General features: G+C 41.5%; 1 protein-coding gene across 1 annotated transcript in view; it reads right to left on the bottom strand.

The window, feature by feature from the left end:
* The window catches only part of KIF26A (kinesin family member 26A), a 94252-nt gene that overhangs the window by 53448 nt on the left and 13873 nt on the right, over positions 1–26931 (bottom strand). The window contains exon 3 of the mRNA XM_053946521.1: positions 9813–10313. Coding sequence (XP_053802496.1) covers positions 9813–10313 — 501 coding nt within the window. The remainder of the gene's footprint in view (positions 1–9812; positions 10314–26931) is intronic.

The raw sequence follows: 26931 nt of genomic DNA on the forward strand, positions 1-26931 counted from the left end.
TCAGAAAGTGTTGCCCCGAGCCCTCCCTGTTGACTTCTGTTACAATAGCTACAGCTTCCAAAGCCAAAATATCTGGCTGTGTACTTCCCTGGGTATTTATTCAAATGGACAAATATACAAGAAAAATCCCTGCTTTTTGTCAAAGGCTGATAAGAGCAAGCAAAGGAATTCATTAGCAGGTTCATAATAATGCAAATATCTGTCATTTTAGGACTGGGTTTCCTACAAGAAGACAAATGTTTTTCCATTAGGACTGACTTCCATGGGCCAGATGTGTTTCTAACAGCCACTAAACACAGGGGACATGCAGAGCTTTGAAATGGGAGAACTTGTTTCACCTTCCTGATTCCACAACAGCATTTCTCAATGATTTGGGCAACTCAACAACAATCTCATCATATCTTGATTACTCTCTAGTCAGTAAAAGAAATTACCATGTTCCCAATTTCATTAAAATCACTGTATTGTTATAATGATTGACATACAATGTCATCAAATAAAGCAAAGGTGGATGGAGATTGTCATACCTAATTTCTACCTCAATCACACTTGAACTGCTTATATATTAGATGTAACTGCTTTAAAAAGAACATCCCTTGGGATCAATTTGCCTGACAGCTACCACATGGAAGGCACCCACTTGAAGAGGTACAAGCCCTCATTATCTGAAAGGAAAACTGGCTCTTTATTACAGCCATATTTAGAGACCAAGGTTCAGTTACAGGCAAGCTCATGAAGCAGCATAAAGTTTGCAAAGACAAGGACAGCTGTGATCATCGGTATCATTGTTGAAGGACACCAAGGTCCTAAATTAGGGATAGAGTTGTGCAGATGACACTCTTTTTCTTGTGGGTGTTCCTGCTGACCCCGCTGTTTGCTCCCTGTTTTGGGGCCATGTAACCCAGACATGATTCACCATGACTAGAGTGAAATCTGCAAGCCTGCAGATGTCCCAAAGCTCTTTCAAGTAACAAAATGCCAATAATTAGGAATTCCAGAAGAAATTCCCAAGTGTGACTGTGCAAAGCAGCTGCTCCAGGAGGAGAGATAAAAGAGACTGGGAGCCTTCTCTTGCTTGGAGAAGGGAAGATTGAGGACAGCCTGACTGAGGTTTACAAAGTAATGGAGCTACTGAATATATTGAATGAAAGTGAATTCTTCTTTGCACTGGGGTAGTGAACTCATGGAACCTGCTGGCATACAGAAGGCTGAGGAGTTAGAGAGTATTTCAGGGTCAGAGAGGGGTTGGATAAATTCCTGAACGTCAGGTCCCTAAACAGATCCAAAAGGGAACAGACAGGTATGTGTCCCTGTGAATTCTCCAACTGGGCATGCTGGGGAGTATGAACAGACTGCAGAAAACAGCCAGGCTCCATCCACAGCTCTCCCTAAATACCATTTCCAGCTTCACTGCTGGAGACAGCCTTGGGCTAAACAGGCTGCAGCTGAGACTCAGCAGGATATTACTAATGTTCTTATCATTCCCATTCAATCTTCTCAAGAGAATCTCAGCGTAACTAGCAATAGGAGGTTGTGCTATTCCTGCATCCCCCATTAGTACTTCAGAGTCATTGGGGGAGGCTGACAGGACTCAAGGTGATGTCCACACAGCTATCTTGCATTAACCCAGACCCTTCCCAAGCCAGGCATCACAAGGGCCACTCTCCCCTTCCTTATCCTTCCACTGCCAGCTGACCCCTAAAACAGCCTTGTACAACTTCATCACCTTGGACAACTTCATCACCTTTTTCAAGAAGTACAACAGAAACTGTTCTGAATGGCAGATCCATTATCTTTTCCCAAAAACACTGAAAACACAGCAACAGACTCATGCCTATAGCACCTTTCAAATTCTTCCTTCGCAGAAGGTATCACAAAAGAACAAACTCATCCAGATTTGAAATAGTAGCAGCCATGCAAATTCAGAGGAATTAACTCAGTTGTCTCTTTTCCAGGCTAAACAGGCCCAGCTCCCTCAGCCTTTTCTCATAAGAGAGATGCTCCAGTTCCCTCACATCATCTTCATAGCCCCTCCACGGGACCCTCTCCAGGAACTCTGTGTCTCTCTTGAACTGGACACAGCACTCCAGATGTGGTCTCAGCCAGGGCTAAGCAGAGGTGCAGGATCACCTCCCTCGACCTGCTGGCAATGCTCTTCCTGATGCAGCCTTGAGTACCATTTGCCTTCTTGTTCACAGGGGCAGTGCTAGCTTGTGGTTAACTTGCTGTCTACCAGGACTCCCAGAGCTGTTTTCTCGTAGGTCAGCCCCCAGTCTGTACTGGTAGATGGGGTTAAACCTCCCCAGCTGCAGAACCCTGCGCTTGCTTTGGTTGAATTTCATTCTGTTCCTCTCTATCCACATCTTCAGCCTGTCCAGGTCTTGCTGTATGGCACAGCAACTTTGTGATACCAGCCATTCCTCCTCAGCAAACTTCCCAAGGCTGCACACTGTCCCTCCATCCAGGGCATTAATGAATATGATGAACTAAACTGGAATCAGCACAGACCCCTGGGGAACACCACTGGCTACAGGGCTCCAAGTAGACTCTGCATCACTGATCACAACCAAGGTCCAGCACAGCACCTCTCCTCACTGGCTCTTTTGTCATTTGGAGAAGAAAATTATCATTAACACATCCCACATTGCTTATGCCCTGCTATGTTGTTGTCCCTCCAACAGGTATCAGGGTGGCTGAAGCCCCTCATGAGGGCCAGCACTTCTAAACATGAGGTTGTTCTCATCTGTCTTTGGAGGACCTCATCCACACAGTCTTCCTGGTTGAGCAGCCCACTCTCTGTAATGTCACTGTGAAATTATCTCATTGTAGTTTTAAAGTTCTATTTATAAGTCTAGTAATCCCATCATTGATTACAGTGACTGTATTCAAATTATAAATCCATTAGCTGCTCAACAATGAAATAAAATCAATAATGCACGTAAATGGGAAAAAAGGAATTTAAATGCATACATTAATGTCACTTGAAGTAGCACTATTTTATGCACCATCTCTAACAAAACTGTGTCACATCATTAGCAATAATGTGAAAAATCTTTTTCAATTAACAGAGCTGATTTGATGCTATGCTCACTAAAGTGGCAATCCATTCCATTAAACACACACATATGAAATGCTTGAAATATCTATGAACTCTATCCATACATCATAAATTCTCTCCTAAGTGCTGAAACACAAAAATAGATACATCATTTTCTATTTATGCTTTTTAAACCTCCTGTCAGAAGCTACCAGGCAGGGCACTTCAGCGACTCTAGCTGCAAGTAACAAAGAGCACCAATTTTTGCGCCATGCTCAGCCGCTGAAGCCACAAAACAGGAGATGCTTTCACCAATGCTCACACTGTGCAGAGCTCAACCATCAGAGTAAACAGACTGTTGAGAAAAGGTCAAATTCAAAGCACTTTTCAAAAAAAAAAAAAAAAATTATGTTCAAATACTATTCTACACAACTGGGCAATCCTAGCTGCATTCAGCTCCAGAAATCAGTTCCTTTCATGTACTGTACACACCCCACAGCAAGACTTTCCCCTCCACCCACCTGCACACGACTGAGGTCTGAGCCCAGCCTGAATTTATTTGGTTTCTCTGCTGCATTAACTTCTGAAGCCAAAGGGTATTATTCATCTGAAGCCCACCCTTAACCCATGTAGCCCATACAACAGTAGCCTTGTAAAAGCTGTTCTTTCTCAAATCTTGGGTGACACCACTTCTGAGCTTCAGCCAAAAAGTATGAACCTTCCCTGTATGGCAGCTTCTAGCGCTGGGGTGGCATGGGATGCACTGATTACCAGTTCACCAGAGGATTTATAGTGGCGTAAATTCAGAGTATAAATGGACCAGCAGGAAGCAAAAGAAGCTGAAGAGAGCAAAGTGAACAGAAAAGGCCAAAGAAACAAGTTGAAAGGCAAGAGTAGAAAATTTAAGTATTTGGGGTATTTAGAGTAGCTTGTGATACACTTGCCAGATGAGAGAATGAACTGTGGGCCAAAGGTAAATCCAGTGGATTATCATTTCCACATAATCTCTAAAGTCTGCTTGTCTTAAATCTATCTCTGATGAGTTACAGGTGAAGTCTGGGCAAACATTCCTTATTATTGCCTGTTGACTTCAATTGTCAACAGAGGCAAGTATGGACTTGTTTCCTCATGAGAGCTGCAATAACAACTGCTTAGCCTGGGGGGTGAAAGATCAAAAGAACTGGTTTCATGTGGTAATTTGAGCCACAAGAAGTTCTGAGTCCTCAAATAGTTACCCTGTCCCACAACTGTAAAAACCAATACCATCGTGGAAGTGTCAAACACAATAAAAAGAAATGCAATACACACCCTCACCCAAGAAAAGGCACATTTCCATCTTGTAATCAATAACCTTTCTGTTAACTCTTAATATTTTTCCTGTATCATTCTGATACCTGGAAATACGTTTAAAAGTAACCTTGTTTTCACCTTCAGCACCCTGCACTGGGGACAATCTAGAATAAGAGTGCACAAAGGTCCCATCAATACACACAGCAGAGGGCTATGCTTCCAGCTGCACGTTTAAGGCTGAATTCCCAGCCCACTCTTTGGGCAGGGTCTCACTGACAGTGGCAGTGCTGTCCTCCCACATCACACCCTCCCTCTGCAAGGCAGCAAAGCTCAAAGCAAGGCACGACTGCCCAGCTGACATGCAGCAGTCACAGCAAAGATCTTTTCCATGGGAACATAAATTAGGTTAGTATGAGAAAGCATTTAGTAACCTGGACTAAAAGGTTTCCTTCTGCTGTTGACACTTGTTATCAAGGGTGATCAACACTAACTTTGAAAATTAGTATTTTTTGCCACCCCCTTTTCATTTATGTACTTCCTCTACGAAAGCAGTGACACCAACACTACTGGAGCTAAAGAGGAAACAGAAAAGCCTCTGTGCAGTCCCTGCCTCACCATCTGTCTAACATTGACTTCTTGAGGATGAAGATGTTATACGTGGAGTCTGAGAAATGTCCCAAAGCTCAAAGACATCCATATGTCTCACGGACAAGATTTATGGTCAATGCACTGTATTTTAATTGTTTCATTACAAAATATATTTCCCACATTGTATTAATAAAAGGTCACTGAGAAAGCTATCAAGTAGGGGTTTAAAAATTAATTTAAAAATCCATTTGGCATGACATTTATCAAAGTAAAAAAGTAAATGCTGGAGAGTAAATCTTGTCATTGTTCTGTTTTCCACAGTCAGCTTTTTATTGCATCTTTTAAACAAAATGTAAGTCACCCTTGCTCTAAACAAACAAAGAGGCTTTAAGGAAAGTCAACAGAGGCTGAACTACTCTCAGACAAAACCATCTGGTTTAGATTAGGGTAAGCAGAAGACTTACTCAAACTACAGGAAAGCTTGAATTGTGACTAAAATAACTCACAGGTTTTTCATATAAGACAAATAAACATAACTTCTTTAACTTTACAGTCTATGCACCATTTACATGTGCTGTGCTGTGGGTGAATCCACCCTCTCTGAACTTCACAGACCCAAGCAATAAGCTCATACCTAAATTTAAATTTGTGAATACTCTCAGGAACATACATCTGATAATTTTACAATTTTGCATATATAGGCTTTAAAAGTTTTACTTAAGGCACTTTGAATTTTTTAGTGCTCCAACTTTTTCAATTTCTTAATGGTGCATTTTTTAATATATTTTTAAATCCACTTACAAACCGGTAAGTGTTCAAGGAGCCACAATTCTTTGCGTTATAACCAGTGCCAACTGTATATATTCAAGTAAGAAATACACAAAATGAAATCCTTGTCACACTGTAAGATGAAAGAAAAAGCAATTTGCAAATAAGCTCTATTTCACTGAGATGTCTATAGCACATGCCATGGCTACTTTAGCACTTTTATGCAGTACATAACACTGCATAATAATACAGTCAATTTAAAATATACAGTAAGACCTCTTTCTTTCTACAATACACAATAAATGCAGATATTTCTAATATGTGTACAAGGTATTTTCAGTGGTTTTAATGTTCTACCTCTCAGCCAGATTCCAACACATCTGGGAAGCCCAAACTCCCCTCAGTCCTCTCCTTTTGCATTAGACTGGGTGGCAGTGCTGAGCACTGCTAATGTTCTTTTTTTTTTTTTTCATTCAAGTAGTAACCTTATAGTCACTTGTCAGGTCAAGAACTGAAAACATCAATATAAAACTATTTATTAATTACAGTTGTCAGGTGTCCAGCACAAATCAGCTGCTTTACCCAGAGTTATACCAGCTCCCTCCCCTCCACTGTGTTCACTGTCTGCTCAGACAACTTATCACTGATACTGGTGATTATTTTTTGTAATTTTTCACAACAGGCCACTTGGGTAAAGCAGCTGATTACATCTTCACCTTTTGCACCTTGGTTGCAATCCTAGTCTTCCCCTCCCTGAACCTTCCTCCAGATCCTTAATTACTGTTCCTCTTTACAGCTCCCAAAGCCCATGGTTATTATTTTCATTTGAGCAGCACACACACTACGCTTCAAACACACGTTCCTGTTCAAAAAATTTATAATCTATATAATGGATTTTTCACACTTGAACTCCAAACACATATTAAAAATTTACGATGTCCTGCACTTCTGACCCCCAACGCTCAGTGCAGAAGTGTTTTCACAAGCGTAAGTGACATAACAAGGTAATACATGCGAGTTTGGGGATGGAGATGAGAGCAGCAGAAATCAAATTTTTTTTTCCTCTTCATCTCTCCACAGACAATTCCACTGCCGCTTCTATTAGAACTAACCATGAATAAAAAATACAGATCCTGGAGAAATGTGTGCAGCTGCAAGGTCTCCTGAGGCTTGGCAGATGTACACTGGGGTGTATTTTCACACTCAGAAGGCACTGGGGACACAGTAGGCTGCATCCAAAATAGGATTTGCTTCACATGACAAGCTTGGGGCTCTACCAGCACCCTTGGTGGACAAGGCAGGCCAAGAGAGACAACCAAGGTGAGAAGGACAAAACATCTCTTTGAAGTGCCTGTTGGTCTTCTACAGACACAAAGGAAGCCTCAGTAATTGTTATAATAAATACCTGGGGTTTTGATAATTAAAAATACTTGAGATGAACCCCAGCCTTTACCTCTGTCTTCCCAAACTTGTAAAATTAATCATGCCCACTTCATATGCAGCAGTGAGTTAAACCACTGGGAGGGCAGGCATTGAATAGAAGCCTCCCACCAGGGAGTTCAGCACCAGTTTCAAGTAACCTTTGGTAAGGAAAAAAGGTGCAAGTACAGATTCCCAGTGAAACAGGAGTATTTACAGGGTGGTCAAAATAACTGGCGTCAAAACCAAGAATGGAAACTCCCTGGGAAAAGAGCCATCTTTTTCTTCTGCATTTGTGCAGCATGTTGCCTAAATGGGGGCTGAAGTCTTCAAAACCCAGCCACACTTAATAAATAGTACATTCAATGCTGTTCTTTCTACTGCAGGGGCTCTTGCTCCAGGATTCCTCTAGCCAGACCAGCTTTGTGCCACAAGACAGGAAGTATTACTACAGACAGACATCACTAAAAGTATGTAAATGAACAGTTCTCTTCTGGGTTAATCTGAAACCTAAACCCTGTCTCTAAATTCAGGAAAGAAAAGACAAAATTACCTCTCTAACCAGCAAAAAAAAAAAAAAAGTAAATAAATCAAATAAACTTTTCTAATAGGGAAGGAAGTTCAGATGTGAGAGTCAATTGAACTCGGAAAATCCCAGTCTTTGAAAAATTGTAAAATTATGTAAGATAAGCATTGGACAAGAATGTCCTGCAGTGGATACTATCCTAGACAAGGGCTAGACTGGCTGTTTCCTGAAATCTCTTCAATCCTGTTTCCTTCAACACCTGTGATTCCTCAGGGGAAGAGCGTAGGGGAAGCACTTTCTGCCTCACCCACCCAAACAACTTCATCAGACACAAGGCTCTTAACAATACAAAAGGCAGTGGAAGAATTCCGACAGACACAAGAAACACCATCTGGAAAGAGATGCACTCACAGTCTTCAGTAACTACATTTGGGTTTAAATGAATAAAATATATAAAGAGAGAGGAGAGATAAAACAACTGAAGACTAGCTTCCCTCCAAAAACTGCTTATAAATCTAAATGATCCTTGCAGATGACTGGATCACATCCAAGCTGCCTCCAACACTCACAGTGTTTGTCCTTTCATTAAAGGTCACTGTTTTCCAGGCTACTGAGTTCCTTTGCACATTTCTAAATCACACTTAAGCTCTGCTGCATTATACACATTTTTCCTTCACAGAGGTTAAATGAGGCAACAGTTTTATCTTAGAATAGCGTAGTGGTTAGGGAAGACCACATCTATCAGTCAGCATGGTTAAGCAGGAAGAAATCTGCAGCTGGCTGTTACTGAATTATTTAGGACAAGAATAAGGGCAGACAAAGAATGAGCAGACAAATGAAAATACTTCTCTTTTCAGAGTGCAGGCTTCTTAGCCCAGCAGCCTTCCCATTTTTCCTTCTCTGTTTCTGTGATATACAAAGAACTTAGAAAGCAATTTAAAGGTAACATCATATACCATACATGGCCAAATTGATCCTTAATGCATGGAGCAACATTTTAGAGAAAAGCTCTCATAGCAGAATTTCTTATAAACTACGAAGAGCTGAATGGGCCATATTCCCTTTTCTCAGTGAATGACCTGATGTCAGTGGAGATTCACTGGATTTAAATAGAAACCCCTCAGAGGTGGAATGTATGTGGATTCACAAATTTCCTTAAGAGAGAAAAGTATGGGAGGGAGGAATCAAGTCTCCAAGCCTTTTCTGGAAGGAAACACAAGTCAGCCTGAAAAAGTAATGTTACACAGCAGCACTCAAATATTTATCTCTGATGATCTTGGAGCTCAACCAGCTGAAGCTACCAAGCAATATTAGGTAGTGTTTACATACAACAGCACATAAGGCATTATGTTAAATTTAAAGCTGCTTGGCACCAGAATACCTGATCTTGCAAGATCTGTTATGTCATCTTCAAGTAAAAAGCATTACTTCAAATTGTACACATTTCATTATTGCATACACTCCCCCATTTGCTACCTGAAAACTGGTCAGGAATAAATCTCAGTCAAAACCAGCCATGTACTGTATCCTCCTTCTTAGCACAGTTCCATAGATAGCCACAAAATGAATTTGCTTTTAAAGGTAACATGCACCACACACACACAATACAGGAAAACAACATCAAGGCTGAAAATCCAAGTGCAGTGACATTTACAGGCATGTGGCTCTGAAGCAATTTCGTGAGCCCCTTCCTCAGCAGCAAACTGTTTTGCAAGACATCTAAGCTGCAGATTAATGCTGTGCATCACAGTCCCTCAACAGCAACTGCTGAACTGCACACAGCGTTAGAAGCTCAGCACTAGACTTGAGGGTCAAGTTCACCTTTGATATAATCCCATGAAGCTCCCGGAGCTTCATGTGTGACAAACTTGGCCTTTTGTGTTCTTCTAAAGGAGTTACCAGGTATGTGACAGACAAATAACATCACCTGCATACATGAAGCTAAAATAGGTGCAAAAACATCAGAGGAAAGGATCTCACCATGTGAGATAAGAAAGCAAATTCCTTGTGACATCTGATAGAACATCTTCCAAAACTCTTCAGCTCTTGAAACATGGCTTAGAATACCATTAACTGATCCCCACAAAGATAATTATATATAGATCTCAAATTTTATCTGTCTCTCTTTCTGTATGTCCACACACATGCAAACAGAACTCAAGCAGCTGAATTATCACTACTTACTAGACAAGCCTGAGGCAGGAAGCTGTTCACTCTGGAGATACTCCACATGCCCTCGAGGTACTGCTGAGCTTGGATGGTGACAGAGCTCAGGGCACCACTGAGACCGCTGGGGGCCACTGTCACTTGAACGCTGGAGTTGGGAAAACTGCCCACAGCTTGAGACCATCCCAGTCCTTTCTTCCTCTCTGCAGCAGAGAAGAGATTGGGCGACTTTCCAGGCTGCCTGCCCACCTGTCCAGCAACGAGTGGCAGGTCCCTCTGGGAAGAGACAGTGACCATCCTGGGTACCATGCTGGTCACTGCCCCGGTGCCGGGCGGGAGGTCGGGCATCTCTGGGTAGCTGGCTTGGCTGAGGGTGTGCATCATCTGAATGGCTTCCTGCTTCAGCTGATTCAAGTGAGTGGCACAAGTTTCACATCTGCTCTCTCCTTCATTCCTGTTTTTCTGTAAATAGTCAGGCACTTGAAGCTTGTCAAAAATTAAAGCTGATAATCGTGGGTCCTAAAGATGTGAAGAAAGCGGGGAAAAACATAGTCAGTTAAAGTGGTGCAGAAAGATAAAAAGGAGAGGAAAAAAGGAAGTTCTCTGATTTGCTCTCCACTCACGGAAGTGCTTTAAATCTGTTCTGGTAACTCTCAGCATTTTTCCTGCTGAATACCCTAACAGGCCCACAGTGGATTAATAAACCAGAAGTGAATTCATTTGTATTAGACCCAGCATGAAAATTATCATCAGAATTAAACAGTGGAGCTGCAGTGCTCTTGATAACTGCTCGTTCTTCTAATTATCTCTGCTTTGGAGACATCTACAGCACCCGTGTTTCTCATGCTCAGGAACAATGTTAGTTGAGATGCTGAACCTACAAATATTGTAACTTGATTCAAAGGCATACCACCACCAGAAACCAAGGAAAATTAGACTTGAAAGTATTTTGAAAAATTAATGCGTGACCTGGTAAACATCTTGCTGCCCTCACCCTCAGAAATGATGAATCAACTGGCATAAAAGCCAGTTTACATGGTGCTGCCCACAGGACTGTTATTTCTGATCTTTTCAACCCAGATGGTTGCAATATTCCCTTCTGCTACACTTGCTTTAATGAGAAATAGATTTGAGCCTACAGCCATGTGTGAAGGTGTGACAATGTGCACACTAAGACACTGATTTAAAAGCAACACCTATTTTGTTTCCACAGAGCAATTCCCCACCAGCCCTTGGCTAGTTCATTTTAAGGCTGCTAAGACATTTTAAAACCCAGTACCGTGTTTCCACTTCAGAGATAGAGTTACCTATCTCCTGAAACACACGAACGCCCTCCCATCCCAGGCCTGCTACTGTAAAGATTAGTCAAGAGATTAAATCCAGCCCTGTCGTAAATCTGCTATCGAGGCTAACACCAGGCAGTAAAACTGACCCAACTTCACACACTCTCATAGAGCTCTCTAAACAATTAAGGTTTTAATGAAATCACAGCACAGCCAAAGGTTTATTTGTATAATTATTTTAAATGAAAATATTTAATTTTCTTGTTAGTAAGTAGGACACACATAGCTGGTAAATCAGCCATCCAACATATGCTGGGGATATCCCCAGATTGGCACTTGTTTTTAAAAATGTATTACTTTATGCCAAGCTGCAATTGCTGTCTAGGAAATGAATGTCCTATTAGAAAACTCATTCTGGTTTTAATTACAAAGCACATCAATAAAACTCTTAAAAGAAGTCTTGGCACTGGTACTTTGGCTTTGCTCTGAATTCAGAAAGTACTAAAATACTGCTTAACTTCTGCAGCAGCAGCACAGAATTTATCTCATGTTCCCCTGTTGGACTACTCCTGCAACAGTTTTAATCTCTCATGAGACACGCTACAGTGTTGATAGAAACCATTGTAAGTATATCTAGCATCACATTATTCCACAGCCAAAAGCCATTAACCAAAGTTGTTCTTTCTGCAATAATCTAAATTATTGTTCATTGACTTAAAATAAAAAATACTTCTCAGGCTAAGAAAAGTTCCTCCTGCCACTGACTGAACAATAAATTGATTCACATTAGTGAACCAGTATAAAAAGTGAAGTGAAAGACATTGTTTCATTTTTGTCTCTTCTCTTTATTGAGGTTTAGATCCTGCTAAAAATGCCTTTGAAGTTGCACCATTTGCTTACCCTCATGAGGAAGAAAATTCTTTCCCACCAAACCTCCCAGAAGATGGCAATGCTAAATTAAGAGATACTAGTCAGAAAAAAAAAAAGAGCAATTAATATTTTAGAAACTTTTTTCTATCCCTTCAGCAGAAAGTGCTAGTGGTTAGACTTTTTAAGAAAAAACACAGAGACTCAGTGCTGCAAGCACTGTTTAGCCTCGGGTAAAACAAAGGCCATGCAGTCTATCTCCCAAGAAAAACAAACAGCACCGTGCTCAGCGCTCCTCAGAAACTTCTCCAAGGGAGAGCCCTCTGAGCAAATACTTGCTGAGGCTGACACACAGCACCTATTCAAAGAGCCCCAAAACACAGCACCGGGTGCCCCGTCTGCACCAGGCACATCCCTGGGCTCACTCCTTTGATCCAAGTTGGGCACACAAGGAAGCACCTGCACGTCCCAACTGCATGAGCCTCATCTGGCAATGTTTAAATTGCTATCAAATGTCAAAAGTTTCAAATAAGCAATTAAAGCGAATTACTAGGTGAAACAGGCTTCTCATTTAAAAGAAATTACTTCTTTTGATGTAAAGAAAATTAATGACCCCAATTCTAGCTCCATAAACACAGTTTACAGCATAAGGCAGATCAGAGTGAGGCCTGCCTCACAGTTACAAAGAAATCAAGTCGATGTCATATTAAAGGGGGGAACAAAAATAAATTTTAAAAATATATATATTTAGAAAATTACACAGACCAAAGCTTATAGACACATAGCATGCCAAATTTAAACCTCATGATTTATTTATAGTAAAAGATAAAGGCATCTCATTTCCAATGCTTGTATTTTGCCAAGCTTTACAAGGAGCCCCTTAACCCACACATCCAGCCTCTGTGACCCCCAGCTGGCATTGTGGCCAACCTTCTGCAGCACCTCAGTGAGGGCCCAGCTGGATAGTTAAATTACTTTTATTTTTCCACTCTGAGAGACAAAACACCTGGCTAATGGTTGGGTGTGAAGGCCAGAGGAAACACAAGTTACTGTTAAAAACATTAACCATAACTTAAAAGTTTAGCCAGCCCCATTAAAGAGGTTTTCCTGCCCGGTGACAATGCCTGGTCCTGGGGAGCCCCTGCTTCAGCAGCTCACACCCTAACAAGGCTGGGGTGGGAGTTACTCTCTCATGTTTAACAGGGGGAAGAAATAAAACTTGAGTGACCAAATGTGTGACACACACGGGAGGGTTGAAGCAGCCAAAGCCATCCTTGCTACAGCTCCACCAGCAGACAGGCGAGCCAAACAAAGGGGGTGTGCAAATTGCTGAGGGGAATGGCACAAAAATTAAATGTACAACACACAAGCCTCTGTTCCAAACAGTGCTCCAAAACCTCTTTAGTCTGCTGTGCTACAAAGAACATGACTCTTTTGTTCCTCTGCTGCATAAATAAACTATGCTGTCTTTGTCACACCTACTTTCCAAATGCTCTTCTTTCCTCCTGAACAAGCAGGATAAGCAGAATACTGTGATGCTGTAACATTCACAGCTTCCCCTCCCACTGCAGAAACCAAAACCCTAATTTCAGACTCAGCTTGTTAACTTTTGCGTACAAATTTTAGATATTCAAACATCACAGACTGTTAGAATTGTAAAATAAATGGTCCCACTAGGAACTGAGGAGCCCAGCAGCCCCCAGCAAGGTCAGGGCATGAGATAATTACATGTTCTTATATGAGGACAAATTTCCTGACTGCTTGAATTTACCACTGCTTTTCAGCAAGCAGTTCTTACAGACACAAGCCAGCTTGCCAACTGCTGCTGGGAGATTAGACACACACATGCAAACTGCCCACATGAGAGGAGCTCACAGAAATGGTCTGCAAGTTCAGCTGGGCAGGATGGTAAACTTGGAAAACCGGGATTGTGTTCCCGCTAGAACGCACAGCAAAGCACTCCTTTCCTTCAGCACTGGAGCATTTAGCCCGAAGCCTGCCTTCAGGCTTTACTTCTGAAAGCAGGAGTAGGGAACAGGAGCACTGATTTGAAAGCACATAAAAAGTTGCTACTTGCAACAGCAAGAGGGAAACAGTCTCTGTAATTGAGGTTTCCCTCTCTGATGTAAGAGCTCAGCTCTGCTGCCTCCACACGAAAACAAGTGAGGACCAAGCAGGGTCTCAGCTGTTGGGGTAACACCATGTGCTGCATGTGGGGCACACAAACAAGACCCACATTTCACAGCTATAAAATACTACATCCCCAGACCACTGCCCTTGAAACTACAGACATTACTCAAAGCAACTGGGACGTGGCCAAAGGCCAATATCACCAAAAATCCCTGCTACAGCTTAGACACCAAAGTCACAGCCATGTTTTCAAAGCATGAAACACATTACCTTCCTGGACCTGAACTATTCTGAGAACTTGAAGCAGTTTGTCAGTGATAACTGCACTTAAATTAAATTACTTGGAAATTAAACTTCAGTCTGTAATTTCCCATGTACTTAGAGTTTGCAGTTAGATTTTCTGTTCAACTAACAAGAAAGAATAGAGAGGCTTTTTCTACTGAAAAAGAGAAACAAAGATACAAGCTTTGAATCTTACCTGCAGCTACTGACTTCTAACTCCCAAACTAAGCAAGAGAAGAGGAGGCAGCACAGCATCTGGATTCTCACTTAAGAAGTCCCTGAAGTAATACCCACCCATCTGTAACCTAATCCTTTCAGCGAGGAACTCTGCACAGAGTGCGAACAAACGATGACGAACAAATGATGAAAAGTCAAATTGCCAACAACCATCCTCAGTAATTACCCACAATTTTCCCTGGCACTGGCTTCTGCAGTGCGAGTGCATCCGGAGCAGTATTCTGAATTGAATTAAATTAAAGTCTTGATATAAATAGAATTTAAGAAAAAGAAGAATCATTGAATGTCACACTGAAATATATAATTAAATACAGACTGAGGTGAACAACATTTTAAAAGGATGCTTTTGGAGAAAGGAATGTACTGTCCCAGTGCACAAGAATCAATGTTAATGATTTTTTGTCTTAATTGTCCTTCCAGATCTCTGCTGTGCTGCTTACAAATTAGTTTTTATCTTACATGACATTGTGAAATATTCCCTAGTATCTTCTATATTGACAAATACCTTGAAGGTTGATGCCTGCTTTCAACTATATAGCAGTCATTGTGAAAACAAACAAACAAACAAAAAAAAAAGTAAGCACTATATTCAGCAAACCCAGAGAGTGTTCAATGCAATCAAAAGGAAAAAAAACAATGCTGATGATTTTTTTAAGAGAAGTTTCCAACTATCTAACTAATCTCAAGGGAGTGAAAATATGAGCTTTAAGTCTTCAAGTAACCCATATTGTGAATTCATTCAGTCACTGACCTCATCTTATCAGAATATAAACAGTCAAGGAAAAACAAACACATGAAGCTTTCACAAAAACAGAATTCACCTGAATCACAGAATTCACTCATCTCCTGCGGGATAAGGGTATCTGGAACCTACAGTGTAGCTTCACTGTCCTTGAAAACATTCCTCCTTACAGTAATGTATCACTACCTTTAGGTGGAAGGTTCATTTAAGCCAACGGACTGTGGCCCTCCTCCCATTCTATCTCCTAGCAGGACTTCTTCACATCTCCAATCTCATTATTCTGTTTCCAGCCACAACCTGAGGTAGTGCACACAGACATATCCCCCTGACTCAACCCAGCTGAGACTCAACCCAATTTCTTTTCATCTCTGACATCCCAAAGAATTTGAAGGAAAAAAAAAAAAAAAAAAAAACACAGGCACATTTTCTTACTTATATAAAAACTACACAGTATCTCTTTTAAGCAGGGCCCATCTTTCTGACAAAAGCCAAGCAATACGATAAATCCGCTCAAAACCGCGTGACCCCGCACTAAAAATGACTGCGCCGTGTTTAGTTATTCGGCAGCTCCACTGAACTCTATTTATTTCCATTTCCTGCCCACTTTAATGTACTTCAGTGGCCTGCAGTAAAGTTAAAGCAATAGGTGTCTGTCATAAAGATGAATGGTGCTATTGGAATGCATAATACAGTGGAAAGAGGAAATGAGAGCAATCTGGTTTATTTACATCTCAGGCTCCCATCAGCACCTCAGCCCACCTCCCAATGGCTTCAGCTGCCTTTCCTGTTATCTTGCTGTATAGTCCCCTGCAATGAGTTGGCTTTTAACCTCTCAGAACCAGAGGGGATGAGCTGATCTCCCAGATTTGCTTTCATGAGCTGGCAGAGTACTGGAGCAAACAGCCATGCAGTGTGTTCAGTGCAAAGAAAACAAAATAAAGGTAGTGGTTGCCATTTAAATTAATTAAAAGACACAAACAAAACAAAAGACCCCAAAGAGATCTGCTATCACCGGTAAATTTAGATCAACACACAGGAACCTGACTACTTCTGAAAAACAGTAATTACTGTTTCACAAAATATTACTTTTAATCTTCTTTCTTTACAATCTAATTAAACAGATATTTTACTTGCCTTTGCAAAATGTTTTTCTTAATTTCATCCAATTTTAACATTTGGTGTGTTCTATAAACTACACATCCAAACTAGTATGCAATTTTATGCTTATTTTTAATAGTGTATGACTTCATTTAAAATTTATGACTTTTAATTTGCATGTTTATTGTTGGTTTTAAGTAATCTTTTAATTTTCCCTCTTGGCTGTGAGGCTTACTATAACTTCACAATGTAAATTCAGTACTGATTTTGTTCATGTAAAAACACCATCTTCCAACACACATTGTGTCTTTTTTCATTTCCCCCTTATTTCTTTTATAAACCTTCAGAAAAGTATTATCACTTGGAACAGCAGCAAGAAATAGTTGCATATCTATCACCACACAATACTTGGTGTCTGAAAAGCCTTAGTTTGACTCTACTTTCAGAAATAGCCACTTGGACGAAGCTGACTTTCAGAAATTCAGACAAAATCCTCTTACAGAAATTAGACATTTTTGTTTAAAATATAAAGACCTTTCCATGCCTAATGATTTTTTCTTTGAAACCAGGGAATAAATTTTGGTTAGCCTATGAGCACAGTAAATCAGATTATAAAAATTCTGCCTATCAGAGTCACAACTGCATAAAAAGGCACAACTTCTCTTTCCTCTTCAAAGCCAACGAAGTGCGCATGGGTTAGAACAGCTGCTTGGGAAAACAATGCTGTCTGATGTCATCACACTGAATGCCACCAACTCCACATGCAGTTTGAGTTCTGTGAGGCTGCCCAGATAACAGAACAGCTCTGAATTTCAGCATAGGGATGAAAATCAGAGCACAGCACCATGACACAGAAACATGCTGCCTTGTCAAAATGCCTTGGAAACACCAACTCTTAATAGCATTTTATGGGAAACAAAAGGCTGTTCCTACTATTAGAATTCAGTCAACAGCCTGTGTTTCCAGAATTACAAATTGCACTGTGAGCCTGGTGAAAAGGACTCCCTCAGTGATGAACTCTGCCCAGCAGCCCAGCCCAGCCAGCCCAATGGACTGTGAGAACAGACACGCCCCAGATGAGATCTTCAGCATGTTTAAGTGATCATAACTTCATTTGTCCCAGTAGAACCGTGCCCATTTGTATCAGACAGACCTTTGATGAGGGAGTTCAAGAGCAGCTGGACACCAGCCACAGTGAAAGCAACTCTAACTTAGAAAGACTGCGTAGGAAAAAAAAAATTGTTTGGAATGCTCCTCTATATACGAACCCTACCACTGCTTCAGTCCAACCATCTGAATCCAATTAACAGAACACTGAGCGGCAGAAGTTAGGGAGTGGACACATTTTCCAAATGAACATCATTAGCATAATGTAGATTTAAAATCAACTATGGAAACCAGCACTTGGCATTGGATTACACTCTCTTAGTGTCTCATTCACTTGCTCATTTTATCAATTATTTGGTAAATGAATATTTGAAGACCATACAGAAACGATTTAGCCTTCACAACCAAAAGGCTGCCCATTGTGCACTCCCTTGCAAGCTACAAATTACTGCATCCAGTGCACAGTTAGCACACCATGCAGTTTTTATTATTACAAAAGTGGATTGCACTTATTCTTCATCTTAATTAAGTACCACTGCATCAGTTTGACTGCTTCACAAAAAAAAAAAAAAATCTTGTTGGTTGAAAAACTTTGGGTTTACATCTGAATTTAGGGAGTACTGTAGTGGAGCTGATTTTCAACTTTTTCTCCTTGCCTGGACTTCAGCAAGGAAAAAAAAAAAAAAGGAAAAAAAACCTAACAGGGATGAATAGTCAAGGAATGATGAAGAGCATCTGTAACTCCTCAACCACAAGCTGGCCACACTCTGCCTGAAGAGTCTGTTTCAGTTCCTTTGCTTACTAGGTGGCATGTATGAGACACCACCTCCCTCTCCAAACTATTAATCCAGGAACTCTTTGAAGTGGATTATTGGATGGCTTTTTTTAATACTACTCTTCAGCAGCACAACTTCAGCAAGTAAATTCACAAATCTGCTGTCAGCTACCTGTTGGTCCTGTGCCTTCTGTGTCCCTGGACTAGGATGGAAGTAGGGTCCACTGGTGTCCCTCAGTTTCACATAGGATGCCAGGGCATAGAAGTAATTGATCTCATTCTGCTCACCCCAGCTTAGAAAGAAAAAATAAATATTCAGATCCCAAGGGATTTCTGCAGGTGGAGGACATTGCCCGAAGAATTGAGTGATCCTCCTATGGAATCTCATTAGGGTGAAGTGTGATCCCAGCCAGATAAAACACAGCTGGAGACAGACCATTTCAGGCATGTCTACAGGACAAATAGCAGTTTAAAAAACAAGAATGTTGTAGGAAGTTAAAGGAGTTTGGTTTATTTAGATTAGAAGAGTGAAAAGTAATCAGAGTCCTCCAGCACAAGAAGTGGTTACAAAGAGACTGGTGACAAATTGCTTTCTAGATCCACTTGGGTAAGAAAAATAGGAAATCATTCTACTTTTAAGCAAAGGTAACTCAAGAAAAACTATCAAAGGTGAGTGAGCACTCGCAATTGCTATACAATGCTGTTGAGAAATCTTGTTCTTTTGAGAATTTCTGAAGAGCAGGTGAAAAACATCTGTGGGAGATGATCAAGAGATAGATGACCCCATTTCAGAGGAGAAAGCTGGACTACTTTTTAAAAATCTGAAGTTTGCTCCCCAGCCCTAAGATATTAGTTTTGGAAAGATGGGTAACATATCTGTGCACAGACTCACTGCTTGGGTCCAAGGGCCACAGACTTCAAAATACTGCTCTATTTAGATGAATATTAGTTACTATTAGTAACCTACACTATCTTGCTCACAGCAAGTTTTCCAACCTGCATCATTCCTGTATTAATTTCATACCTCTTGTCCTAGTTGTGACCCTCTATACACTTTGCAAAATTATTCTGTCAAATACAGCCCATCATCACCACACTCAAAACTTTCTTTTATCATTAATTATGCTACATTTTATATCCCACCTTCAATTTTCCTTTACAGATACAAAGTATAGAATTGCTACATTTTGTTCCCTACAACTTCAGGGACCAGCTTTAGGAATCCAAATGAGATGCCTAAATTAGAAGGTGCAAGTCCAGCTGCTCCTATCTGTCCATCTCAATGGACATCAGGTACAAGTGGTGTCCCTCAGGGTCCGTATTGGGACCGCTGTTATTTAATCTTCATTAAGGCTGATCAAGGGCAGCCTCAGCAGATTTGCAGATGACACCAAGCTGAGTGGTGCAGCTGACACAGCTGAAGGACAGGGTGCCATCCAGAGACAGCTCGACAAGCTCCATTTGATGGGAATCTCATGAGATTTAACAAGACCAAGTGCTGGTGCTGCGCCTGGGTCAGGACAAGCCCCAGTACCAATCCAGGCTGGGGATGAACAGAGTGAGAGCAGCTCTCAGAAGAAGGGCTTGGGTAAGAATTGCCTTTATCAGCCCAACAAACCACGGTCACGTGAATGGAATGACAACAGTCTGGTGATGAATATCCACCCATAATCCTCTTGTTAGGAAGCCCTGCAGTGGTCCTGTGAAAACTGCAAGATGTGCAACATCTCATCAGCCAAAGGACTGGTGTAATCAAAGAGAAGCAGCTCCCTTTGCCCAAGGTCTGTATTCTACAAACATAAATCTGTGGGGCTACGCCCGCAGACAGACAAAAACCCACTCTGCCCATGCTCAAAGCATCTCAAAAGCCATGTTAATAGGGTTTATAAACTCTGCTAAGGCACGGGATATAAACATATTAAACCCATGGGCAAAGTGAGCTTATGTCTGCCTGTAACACAAGCATACATAGACATGCCCACAGATGATTGGCAAAAATACCTCTGCAAACTCTTTCAGGCTCCTCACACACACACACAAAACAAGCCTTGTCTCCTGAGACACAGAAGCAATCAAATACCTGGCAACAACTTTCAAAACCCTTCAAACCAGATCCTATTAAAACCAGCAGCTAAGAGATGAAAGGCACTAGCTCTCCTACCAGTCACATTTAACAAGGCTCTTAAACATTGACTGTATCTTACGTTACCTCTGTAGAAATTCCACAACTGTAGACAATGCCTAACATCATAGGATACATTTGTGTTTCCGTTCAATTGAAGGTACTACATAAAAGGATGTTTTTATTTTAATTTGTGTTCTGGGACCTTGGAAAAGAAGCTGCCTCATCACCTGCTGGAAAAGGCCAAGTACAGAGGAAGAAAGGGTTCTTTTAAGAATAGAAATTATAGCCCCAGAGTGAGACCTGGGCCCTAAAGAAATCCATGGCAACATTCATACTGAATGCAAAGTCATTATATCTCCCTCTAAATTGAAATATCCCTGTTCCTAATATCAAATTAGCAGTGAACTCTTTCACCAACCTGCCTCTCCATTTCATAAAATGCCCATGAAATGCATGTGTGTAGTTGCTGGGTGATGACTTAAGTTACATCTTGGTGTGAAAACTTCCCCATTCTTTTTAAAATGAGGTTTTCTGGCATTATGTGTCAAATTTGCAGTGAATCATTAAAAAAACCCCTGACACCCAAGTCACCTTAGTATTATCATTACAGATGTAAATACACATTTTAAACCAGTTGTGTAATCCTTGCTAACAATCTTATAAAATCTTACAGTTTGTCAAATAGCCCCCATTGTGGACCGCACTGAAGCAGTTCTAGAGATCATCAGAACTAAAGGGCAGTGAAGGTAAGTACCTTGTCCCACCTCCTGCACATCACAGCTCTGCTAATTTCAACCATGAGAAGCAGTGAACCTGACAGGCTTCTTTAATGAAAATAGATGCTTTAATATTTTAAGAAACACTCACTTTTATTTAAGACGCTGTGTCTTCCAGACCCACAGCACTTCTGAAAAAAATAATGTTTTTAAAGTACACAGTATATGAATAAAAAACACAATCAAGCAGGCAGGGATAGCAATTGAGGATATAAATCCAGCACTGACACACACTACTCTTTGCTCCTGTGACAGTTTATATCAGCAAGGCCAGAAACCCTGCTCCCAATGGTCAACTTGAAAAATCCAAGTGGCTGATTCCAGGACTCTCAGCACCATTCCAGGCACTGACTGTGCACTGTTAATATTTGATGTATGCTTGCAGCTCCAGTCTCAGAGAAAGCCATTATGCAGGATATGCTCAAAGATGTGTGTTTTACTCCACAGGCCTGATGCTGTGATTCACAGGGAAAACCTGCACAGAAGGCACAGGCTGGGATGTTACTGCTCCAAGCTCCATCAGCAAACAGTCACTGAAATAAATTAACATCAGCATTTCATTGAAGTTTCCTGCATGAGAGTGTTAGGCAAGATTTATTCAAGACTACAGTCTCTGGAGCAATTGATCAGAATCAAAGGTAAGCCAAAAACTAAATAAATTAAAATGGGACCAGATAGCATGACAAAGCAGCACGGCCAAGGCAGCAGCCACATGACAGCCAGAGGCATCTTCAGAGTGGTCAAAACAACTGTCCACAGAGCTTGCCAATGAGCCAGATGCTGCTGCTGGAAGAAGGGTAGTGTTGATATAAACTCAGAGATACAAGATGCTTAACACCAAGAGCAATCAATCTTGATGATTCCCACACGGCTGCCAAGCTTTGCTATTATGCCACAAAGAGATGAAAACAAACTTCATAAAGCACATGTAGATCCTACATGAGGAACTTCCTCCACCCTCCCCTTACTACTCAGAAACAAACCCACAATTTGGGTGTAGCTGTAAATGACCTGATGCTTTTCCTGAGTTAACAACAGAATCAGGAAAGAATATCGTTGGCTAAACAGTGCACTGTACACACCCTGCCAGAAAACCAATGAACTTATCATACTGTATAGGAAATTCCTATCTTCCACATCAATTAGTGACCCAAGAGTGATTGATTTTATAATCCCAAACTTGACTTACAAAGTGACTTCCTCTGGGGCCAATTTTCCATTATCCAGCATGTGGAAAATTGCATATGGTCAGTGCACTATGAAAACCAAGGAAAAATAAGTGCTATTTAAACCCCAATTCTACCATGCCTCCACATTCTTGCTTTCCTGAGGGAGATGCACTTTTGACAGTTACTTCCTTTCCCTGCCCTAACATCCTATCTGCACCACACACCAGCTGGGCACTCAATCAAAACAGAAACAACAACAGGAACTAGCAGCTATTCATTACAATAGGATCAAAACATTTCTAGGCACTAGTGCTTTGCCAAGTTACCAGCCTTGAAGACCTGCCACAATCCTCCTCTTCCCTCCCATCACAGACACCACCGCTGAAAGTGGCCCCACTTCAACCTGAAGCACCACATTTTGAAGATCACGGCTTTTGAATCAGAAGCCACATCCCAGAACTGCAGGAGAGAATGGAAATGGGCAGCAGAAAGGTGAGAAAATTACCCAGCCAACAACAGAGGCTGCTGTTTGTCCTTTATTCCAATCAAGACCACATTAGCTCCAGTCTATAAAACCAGGATTGCACTGCACACTAACTACCAGGGTAATCACAGAAACAGCGCCAGAATATGATTACTGGGTGCTAATTATATCTTATAAAGAGTTAAAGACAATCAAGTACATGTAATAAAGATTTATATGCAGGTTTTCACTGACCTAAAACAGCTTCATACATTAGTAGGTTAATATTACTGCAGGAACAAAGCAAACAGTTACATCTACATGATAAAATACATGAAACCCAAGAGCCAGATGTTGGGTCCTTTCATCCAGGAAGCAATTATTTAATTCCTGGGAAAAGATGATCTTTCTCATTGTTTCATCAACACATAATATATCTCAGAACCAGTCCTGGCACTCTGGCCTGGTCTGGGTACAAATCTGCAGGACTGCACAGGATCATGAATCAAGGATCTCCTTTTCCTGCACTGCCATTGCTTCTGGGCAGTGAACACAGAGCACCTGGAGATATCCTCGGTCCGTACCTCTATCTCCCCATTCATGCACAACAGCACAGACCCCAAGGAGGCTGTAAAGAAAGACTCTGCTTCCCCTCACACCCCTCCAGGAAGGCCAGTTCTCCATGGCTAAGCACAACAGGGAATGCCAAGGAGCTGCCCACCCTCTCCACCACAGCTGCTGACCTCCAGCTCTGAGACACAAAGGGTCCCTCCACCACCAACTAAGGGCTCCCTGCTCCAAGCACCATCAAGAACTGCTGACCTTTGGTGAGCATTTTGGCCACACCATCCTCATCTGTTGTCCACCCTCCCAGATAACAACACCCCCCAGCTCTCGAGAGGTGGACAGTCAACAGCCACCAGCAGCACCCACCCAAAGATCACAGAATACTTGATTACACAGGACCCTACACCATGAGCAATTCAGCAGTTTTGCTAACTACACTACAAACAACATAACTGAAAAAGCACATCCCTCTGCAAGGTTACTCCAAGGCTGTCACTGGATAAACCAGCCTGAGCATACCACATGTAAGGAACACTCCTGAACAAGGCACAACAGATAGGAACCCTTAATAAACACAGCCATTAACCAGGAAACATCCCTGCAGCAATTAAAAGTTTGCAAAACACTACAATGTACACCTGGTTATTGCTCTGACATCTGCTTAGGTTTTCTGTGTGTTTGTAAGTGGGACCAAACAGGAAGCTAATTGAGTTTATGGGCATTTCATGGCAAAAATGACAACAAGGTACTGCTAATTATTCATGAAAAATGGCATAAAAACTCAAATGAAGCACATGTAGTGTTTGAAATGCTTAAAAGTTACCACATTTTATAATGAACCATATATGACCAAATGGCGTTTCTCCTACTAAAGAATAAAATTATTCTAAACTAAGGATTTCATCATAAAATGAGAGGAAATTCACAGTCTGAACAATTGCATATTGTGCTGAGCACATTTTAAGACATATGGCAACTTTATAACGGTCATCAGGGATGAAGAGCTGGAATTCTGTTCCAGATTTTGAATTTAAGACATTTCACATAAAATTGCATCTCAGGAAACAAATTAATTGTTAAGTGTGCATCCTCATAATGTTGCAGACAATATTTGGCATATGTAAGTATGACTACCTCAAAATATGAACGCTATTTTCAGTACAATTACTCAATTGTTTTAGAAAGGCTCCAAATAAGTTTTAAAAAATTGTGTGAAGGCTCATTCAAAGTAAACAAATATAACAAGATCTGCCTTAACTTTATACAGAATTACTGCAATATTATTCAGCTACAATATGTTATCCAGTGTTCACAAGTAAATGCCCCAATTACTATTGTAAGTCTGTCATTTAAATAGTTCCTTCCTGTTTAAAACATGGAGAGCCAAATGCATTTTCCCACCACTAGGTATTGTGTAAGACTCCCTTCTCTTCAGCAAGCTGGCTGAAGATGGATGAGCTTCCAAACTGATATCATTTTTAATTACGTGTTTTTCTCTCATTACTAATTTCCTAAACACGTCTCTAATCTCGCACTGAAATCTCTGAGCGCAGTAGGTGTATCCACATACATCATGCTCTTGAAAATTAAAATGAGATAATGATCAGGACTGCCATCACAACATAACCTGAAACAAGCAAGATACATGAGAGGTGATACATACTGATAAGACTCTGATCTCAAGTGTTTCTGGAAAGCAGTAGCAATTGGATGGTTTCCATCCTTCCCGTAGCCCCTTCTGGAGCCAGTAACACAGCTAGTGGGGTCTAGGAGAGGGAGATGCTTCAAGCCTCACACTTTCCACCAGGCATTTACAAGCTCATGATGCCAAATGCATTTCCACCTCTTCCCTCCCTTCCCCTAAACACCGCACCAAGGAGCACTGTGTGCATCAGGGAGCCAGAGCAGCTGCTCCTCTACAGAACACAGGCTCAGGTGTCCCAGGTCCCTCCCGCCATCGGAGCTCCAACAGCTCCTTCCACCTAGGCCAAGGTCTCCTGAAGGGGCTGCCTTCTCCAGGAGCCCAGGAGAGCAGAAGTGTTGGAGACAGCCTCACCCAGCAGACAGGTAGGGAGGCATGTGCCCACGCAGGCCCCACGCACCAGAAGGGGTCACACCCCCAGCAGCTGCTGCTGCATCAGATGCTCTCCTGGCAGGAACTGGTACTATGTATAGACCTGTCAGATTAGGTCAACCAAGTGCCAGCCAGTCATTCCCATGGGATCCCTCTCATTCCTCAGATACCTCTCACTACCTGAAAGGCATTGCACAGCTGAGCTGCAGCATTCTTTAACCATTAAACCAGCAGGGCAAAACCGAAGCTTTTCGGGGGTTGGGGGGGAAGCAAAGAAAACAAAAACAAAAGGGTAATTGTCACAGGGCTTTCTTCCCAGCTAAACACTTCACACACCAAATTCCTAAGGGAGTGATGCTTTCAGCACATCAGCTGCCTTCTCATCAACTGACACTTCCCAAATAAAGGAGGAAAATCCTAGAACTGTTCAGAGTGGCTGACATTTAAGGAATCAAATAAAGCAAAACCAGATAAATCACAAGCACTTAAATAAGTTTATATCTTCTAAGCAGTCTTAAAATACGTCGAAGTATGATTCTGCCTACTCACTCAAAGGAAAGGGATCTCTGCTGTTTTGCAGCCAAAAAGATGAAGGTGGAGACGGGCTCAAAATAGGCTTGAAGTGCACACATCAGATTAATGCTCATAAAACCAGTGCATGTCTAAGGAGCACCAACACCAGGGCTCTGGTACATATGCATGCAAGTCACTAGTCTGTAATCACAGGCTGATCAAAATGCATGTGCTAAATAGGGTAAGCTTATCTAAAAATGTAATGCTAGCTGAATTGCCCTGGGCCCCTAGGGAGGCCTGCAGCACAGTGTGAGTGGGCTGGAGCTCAGATGTTTTGCTGTATTCACACAGGCTGCTGTGGAAGCTGGATGATGGAAAACCCACACAATTTCATATTTTCTTCTCAAAAAAAAAAAAAAAAAAAAAACAACAGTGCACAAAATTTTATCCTGTTTTTTTTTTTTTTTTTACCTGCTATCCATCCACTGACCTGGATCAAAAGCTCTAAATCCAGCCTTAACTTCCTCAAGAACTTGATGAAGAAATTCCTACAAGAACCCAAGAACCCCGGTTCCTCTTGACAACAAACACTTCTCCTAAACTTCAATCAGTAGAGGGAAGGAAAAGCTGGGGGATGCTCCCGTGTTCTTCTTCCCACAGCATTTTGGAAGGACCATAAAGAGGACACCTACAGACCCAAGCTCCACCAGACCTTTGCTTTGCACCACCCACCCCTTGACTGGAAGCAGTGCCCACCTGGGAGTCAGGGTAAGGCTGAACTGCACAACACAACCCTTGACCTCAGGTGGGAATTCACCTTTCATGTGACTCCACTGGGTTATGACTGGGCTTCTACTCCTCCTTAATTCTCCTTAACATTTGCTGACACCTCCTTTACAACCAGAGGGACAGGTTCTTTATGAGAAGCC

This window comes from Vidua chalybeata, chromosome 6 (assembly GCF_026979565.1).
Source record: "Vidua chalybeata isolate OUT-0048 chromosome 6, bVidCha1 merged haplotype, whole genome shotgun sequence".
NCBI lineage: Eukaryota > Metazoa > Chordata > Aves > Passeriformes > Viduidae > Vidua > Vidua chalybeata.